The sequence below is a fragment of the Vigna radiata genome, unplaced genomic scaffold (assembly GCF_000741045.1).
Source record: "Vigna radiata var. radiata cultivar VC1973A unplaced genomic scaffold, Vradiata_ver6 scaffold_206, whole genome shotgun sequence".
NCBI lineage: Eukaryota > Viridiplantae > Streptophyta > Magnoliopsida > Fabales > Fabaceae > Vigna > Vigna radiata.
This window is the reverse complement of record NW_014542858.1, coordinates 635,059-641,012: the sequence shown is the minus strand read 5'-3', so window position 1 is coordinate 641,012 and position 5,954 is coordinate 635,059. Positions and strand designations below refer to the sequence as shown.

At 31.7% G+C, this 5,954-nt stretch overlaps 1 protein-coding gene across 1 annotated transcript; it reads right to left on the bottom strand.

Annotated features, from left to right (window-relative positions):
• Window positions 1-3,612: 3,612 nt before the first annotated feature.
• On the bottom strand, window positions 3,613-4,323 carry LOC106780793 (albumin-1). The gene is made up of 2 exons (XM_014669097.2): window positions 4,212-4,323; window positions 3,613-4,093 (listed from the first exon to the last, which is right to left on the bottom strand). The coding sequence occupies exons 1-2, from the start codon at window positions 4,261-4,263 to the stop codon at window positions 3,762-3,764; spliced, it is 384 nt and encodes a 127-aa protein (XP_014524583.1). The 5' UTR covers window positions 4,264-4,323; the 3' UTR covers window positions 3,613-3,761.
• Between the last annotated feature and the right edge of the window lie 1,631 nt (window positions 4,324-5,954).

Below are 5,954 nucleotides of genomic sequence, written 5' to 3'. Positions count from 1 at the left end.
TATTAGACCTACAAAACACATATAAACATATTAAAGAGAATCCTTCTAAAACTTAGAGAAAGAAAATCAAGAAAAGTCTTTCTTCACTTCCCTTTCTTAGCCTTAGCTTTAGTTAGTACTTCTTTGAATGGAATGCCCTAAATGGGTTTCCATCACATAATCTTTTACAATTTATTTCCAATGCCTAAACCTTGTACAGATATAAAATCCTGTTTCTTTCAGCTATATTATAAAAGTTATATTAAACCATACTTCTATTATAAATTTTCTATTAAACCATTGCACAAACATTTTTAATTTATATTAAACTAATATATATATATATATATATATATATATATATATATATATATATATATATAATCTATACATTAATAGTATAATATATTATGATATGTATTTCCTCTAAATAATTTACCATGTTCTCTTAATTTACCAATTGGTCACTCAGATGTCTGAACACGCATTAGACTCACCTTCGGCGCTAGCACATATGACTAGTCACAACTGACTGGAACAGGCCAGGGCTGCTCTATGATCAGGGATGTGCCAACTCAGGTTTTTAAGTCCCCTCTATCCTACCAACAAAGAAAGGCTCTCGACCAGTTTTAATTAATTTATTTAAGTTACCTAAACTAGTATGTTGTGCTCTAAACCTCAAACGCCCAATTTTTATATTTTACCCCCCTCTCACAGTATTAATTTATTTAAGTTACCTAAACTAGTATGTTGTGCTCTAAACCTCAAACGCCCAATTTTTATATTTTACCCCCCTCTCACAGTATTAATTTATTTAAGTTACCTAAACTAGTATGTTGTGCTCTAAACCTCAAACGCCCAATTTTTATATTTTACCCCCCTCTCACAGTATCCTGAAACAGTACCCATGCATCCAAGTACTACCCAAACGATGCTTATTAAAGTCTCACCCAAAGCCTTTTCAAAACATCATCAATCACAGTCAATAACTCATTCAGAAACATATTAGATTCATCAAACAATGCACAAGAAATAAATCACAGACTCCTCCTTTACGCAATCAAGCTTATACCAGAACGCATCAATTCAACAATATCACATTCAATTTCAGTCAGCAACTCAATTCAAAACAGATAAAATTCATCACCATGCCAATTCACAGCTTTATACTCTTCATCAGTTTCACAGTCTCAGTTTGGGCATCCAATAAAATTAAAAAATTGCAGGGCAGCTTCACAAACACATCAGTTCAACATTCAACATGCAGTTATTTTATAAAATAAATTCCTAAAAAGATAATCAACTCCCCTTACCTGGAAAGCTTAACAGTACCACTTGCTAAGAGTGCCCTAAGACAGTACCCACACAACGGAGCACAACAACGCCCTACAACTCACCAAAGAGGAGATGGAAAACAACTCTTAGAGCTAGAATATAATAGAAATCAAAAAAGGAAAGGTTCTAATTGCATGAAATCAGTAAAACCCCAAGCCCGAGGTTTCGAAAATAGTGGAGGAAATAGGAAAACCACTTACCGGAAGGAGACAGAGAAAGTAATCGGTTCAGAATGAAGCCCTCGAAGCCGCGAGCGCTTAGGCACCTTCAAACCAAAGATTGAACGGTTCAACAGAGTAGTATTTTAGAGAGAAGGTAGAGCAATATTTAGGGAAAAAGGGTTTTAGAGAGAGAAAGTGAAAAATTAGCAAATGAAGAATCTGACTTTGAAAAACCCCTTCTAAGATCATGTGCCCTTAATCTTGACTTATTTGCAGGTCCTTATATTTAATATTTTTTTATAATTTATTCTAGACGTTCGTTTAAACGTCTCTTAAACCTTAAAATAAGGTTTGTATAGACGATCTAGTTTTAAAAAAACCATTAATAAAAGCTACTAATTTCATATTCTATTTAATTTAATAGTAACACATTTTACCAAAAATGGAAACTAAATAAAAATTAAAATATAAAATTAACCTGAAGATAAAGAAGAACGCACGAACAGAATATAAAGGTAGGATTCAATGTGAGACTTGGAATATTAGCTGGCAGCGTGGAGCGACAAACAGGGGCAGTCAGATACCAAAACATAAAAAAAAAAAATCTATTCTAGATCCAAGACTATTACGTGATACTTAAAAAGGTCCTAGCCATAATTTCATTGAGATTTTAATTTTATTTTTTTTTTTTTTTTGAGAAATTTTACTTAAACCTTGAGTCAGAATAATCTAAAAGATTAATTTAAAAGAGCAGTCCTACTTATTCTGTCTTTTCATAAATTTCTCACCGGATTAAAATATTAATCTCCCTCGTAATTTATAGTATATCTCTGCATATGATGACTCAAACACCTAAGCCAGAAACCAAATGACTCCAAAAAAGAAATAAGTGGGAGAACCACGATAACAATATAATGATGAATGGCCAATAAGGCAAGACAAACAGAGATAAAAATATAATACCATGGAAAAACAAATAATATATTAGCTCTTGAAGAACCAAAGCTAGAAGGATGTCTGGAGATGGTCCCTTGGAGTTGGATGGTGCAAAAAATGGTAGGAACAATGGTCCAAGGTTGCACAATGATGGTGAACAAGTATGAAGGTTTACGACTTTTGGTGGTTTGGTGAAGATTATGTGATGTTTGGTGGCTCAAAGAAAGGTTGGACCAACTCAACTAAGAATGTGACTAGAGGGCCAACTAATGTTGTTTTAGTCTTGATCAAGGACAAGTATTATGGTCAAATTTGAGCAACATAACATTACATAACATACAAAATGATTACAAGAGATGATACCCTCTATATATATATATATAAACAAGGATTGACTTTAAACAAAACATATCATTTCAAGCAATGCACATGACTTTAAACAAAACATATGATTTCAAAATTAAAAGACTCAAAAACAAAATTCACCGAATGAAAATTAAAAATAATTGACTGAAGCACAGATCAGATATCGAACTCCTAACAGAGAAATGGAATGCATTCAATGATGAATAGAATTAAACAAGATACTCAAGAAAATGCAGAAAATAAAGAACAACACGGAAATGGAAAGAAAACAACACTTAGTTCATTGCAACACTTAGGTGGAATCATCACCTTCTTATGTTCAGTGATCCTACTCTAATTAATATACTTAAGAAGGTAGATATTGAAAATTAATTATCCTCATATACAAGGATATATGCTAGCTTACCAAACATTTTGAGTTTCTAGAGTTAATATTTTCTAGAGTTAACATGTTCAAGCATGCTTATGCTCATAATTTTGACGAAAAGTATTTTCTTAACAATTTTTTTATAACTATTTTACAACCATTTAATTGATATCTCGTTATTGATAAATATCTCGTCATTGATTTGTTTTAAATATATAAAAACTAATAAAAAATTGTTAAAAAAAAAAAAAAAGTTGTTAACATGGAACAGTTTTGACTGTGTTTGTTAGAAGCCAAAGTTTAGATGGTCTTTATTCTGTTAAATTTTTTCGTCATCTGCTAAGGTTCAGTGCTATTTTAAGCAACAACAGTTGTATTACGTTAACAAACTGACGCACAAATCAACCAATTTTCCTTTTCTTGATGTAACTATGCTCTTTTTCTCTTACGTATTTCCAACAAAAGAAGTTACTCAGAACGCTCTTGTTTATTAACTCAAGTGACAGGAGTCTACAGTAACCAACTATATAAGTTGGTGAACACTCCTTTTATTTACAGCCGTAGATGCACCATAAAATGCATCATTCATGACCACTTTTTTCACAGGCATACACGTATTACTTGGTGATTGCTGCAGGCATGGCCAAGAATCCTTTAAGAGCTTCAGAATCAGAGTCAAAGCACCAACCATAATCGATGTAGTTATTGGGATAACGAGCACAGAAGTTGCCACTTCCTTTCTTCATGCATTCATCATCAGATTGACATAGGTTCGGATGTTCGTCTATCATCTTCGCCACAGATGAAAGTCCGCTTGGATAAGTGCAGTAACCAATAACTAGTCCAATAGGGATGCAGCGACAATCAGTTGACCCGCACGGTGGCATCTCAAACGGTGAACAAACACCTGAACAGTCTACTGCTTCTATCTTCTTCATCGGAAACATTACTAACAATGATATTTCAAAGTCAGAACAAACAAACACGATATTTAATTTTGTGTAGTTCTGAAACACATATAACAAGAAATGATGAAAAAAGGTTAAGAAGAATGGAATGATACGTACTGGAAGTGGCGAGCAAGTAGAGAGCCAAAGGAGCAAGCCTAGCATAAGCCATTCTTTAGTTTTGCAGATTTTTTCTTATGAGTTTCGTGATGTGTTATAGTCTCTTCATGCATGTAGCAATTTATAGGCATTACTGTCTTCTCTTGAACAAGATTTTTTATGATTAAAATATTGATTGTACGAGATTCGAGCTGCACAAAGTTTTGTCATTACTCTTCACGTGAACCTGCACGAAGTTTTGTCTTTCACTCTTCACGTGAACTTATGACTTAAGTTGTCGTCGAGCATAGGAATATGAATCCAAGTATGCATGCATGCAGAAAGACACGTATCAGTTCTTGAAAACTTTTTAGTAGCATTCTAACGCCTAGTAACTTTTATATATATATATATATATATATATATATATATATATATATATATATATATATATATATATATATATATATATATATATATATATATATATATATATATATATATATATTTTTTTATTGTTTAAACGTTTTCTAATTTCAAATTTTACATTTTTCAATAAATTCTTTTATTATATATTTACATAAATTAATTTTTAAAAGAAACTACATGTAAAAAAAGATAAATATAAATTTTATAATCATTTATTGTTGAATACAATGAGAAATTATGTATGAAACTAATTTTTTTTGTGTTGAATGTACTCTATTTATATATAATTAGTTGTTGAACCAATGCATTATTGCTCAACATAATAAGTTCACTCGTTGTGCCTTTCTTCTCACTTTTCTTCTTGTTTTCTTTGTGAAATGTTGCAATGGTTATATATATCCTATGACATTTGTCACCCAATTTTTAAATTTACAAGAATATCAAAATTTACAAGAATATCACCATACAGTTGTTTTCAATTAGAAAAAGCCTTTAGAGGCACACATAATTACGAGTCTTAGTTAACAATATTTTTTCGATTAATATGTTTAAATTGTGTTGAAAGTCTCGTATCAACTAGAGATAAGGCCAAATTATAATATATAAGTGAGATGCAAACTTCATCTTACAAGCCGGTTTTGTGGGGTTGAGTTAGGCTTAAAGTTCACTTCTAATATGGTATCAAAGCCTATCCTAGTGATATTTCTTGTTTTTTGGGCATTTTTATTCGGTGTGAAGGGGGTGTGTTGGAAGTCCCGCATCGATAAAAAATAAGGCAAATTATAATATATAAGTGAGATGCAAACTTCACCTTACAAGCCGGTTTTGTGGGTTGAGTTAGGCTTAAAGTCCACTTCTAATAAATTTTGTATAATTTTGAGTTTGTTTGGAAGAAGAAAAAGTTTTAAGGCTCTATATCTTCGGAGTTTGAAGTACAAAGGGCGATGGATTTCTTTAGGTATTTATAGGTTAAAAAATTTATTTAAGTCTCTTCATACATGTAAAGTGTTAAACTATTTATAAAGTCTCTCCTGTTTAATGGGAATTTATGGAAATTAAATTAAATATTTTCTTTTCCTGGTTTAAAATTATGTATATATTTTAGGTTGTGGCTATCCTTGAGTAGTAATCGGGATGGGATTTAGGTGTATGTGATTTCTTGTGGAAAAATATTTGTATTTGACAATTTAAGGTTTTTGAGTGAGAAACTCTGAAATATTTTTGGGTGGTATTTATATTCTGTTTCAGTATGTAGGATACGAAATCGTCTAGATGAACTCTCGCTCTTGCTCCCGATCGTCCAACTCGTCCTATCAGTTCGTGTCCTCGGATGCT

What these genes read in the sequence shown, in the direction of transcription:
- LOC106780793 (XM_014669097.2), bottom strand. Translation starts at nt 4,263, where the DNA reads ATGGCTTATGCTAGGCTTGCTCCTTTGGCTCTCTACTTGCTCGCCACT. An exon ending in CTACTTGCTCGCCACTTCCA is followed by an intron (nt 4,094 to 4,211) that starts GTACGTATCATT and finishes TATCATTGTTAG; the next exon opens with TAATGTTTCCGATGAAGAAG.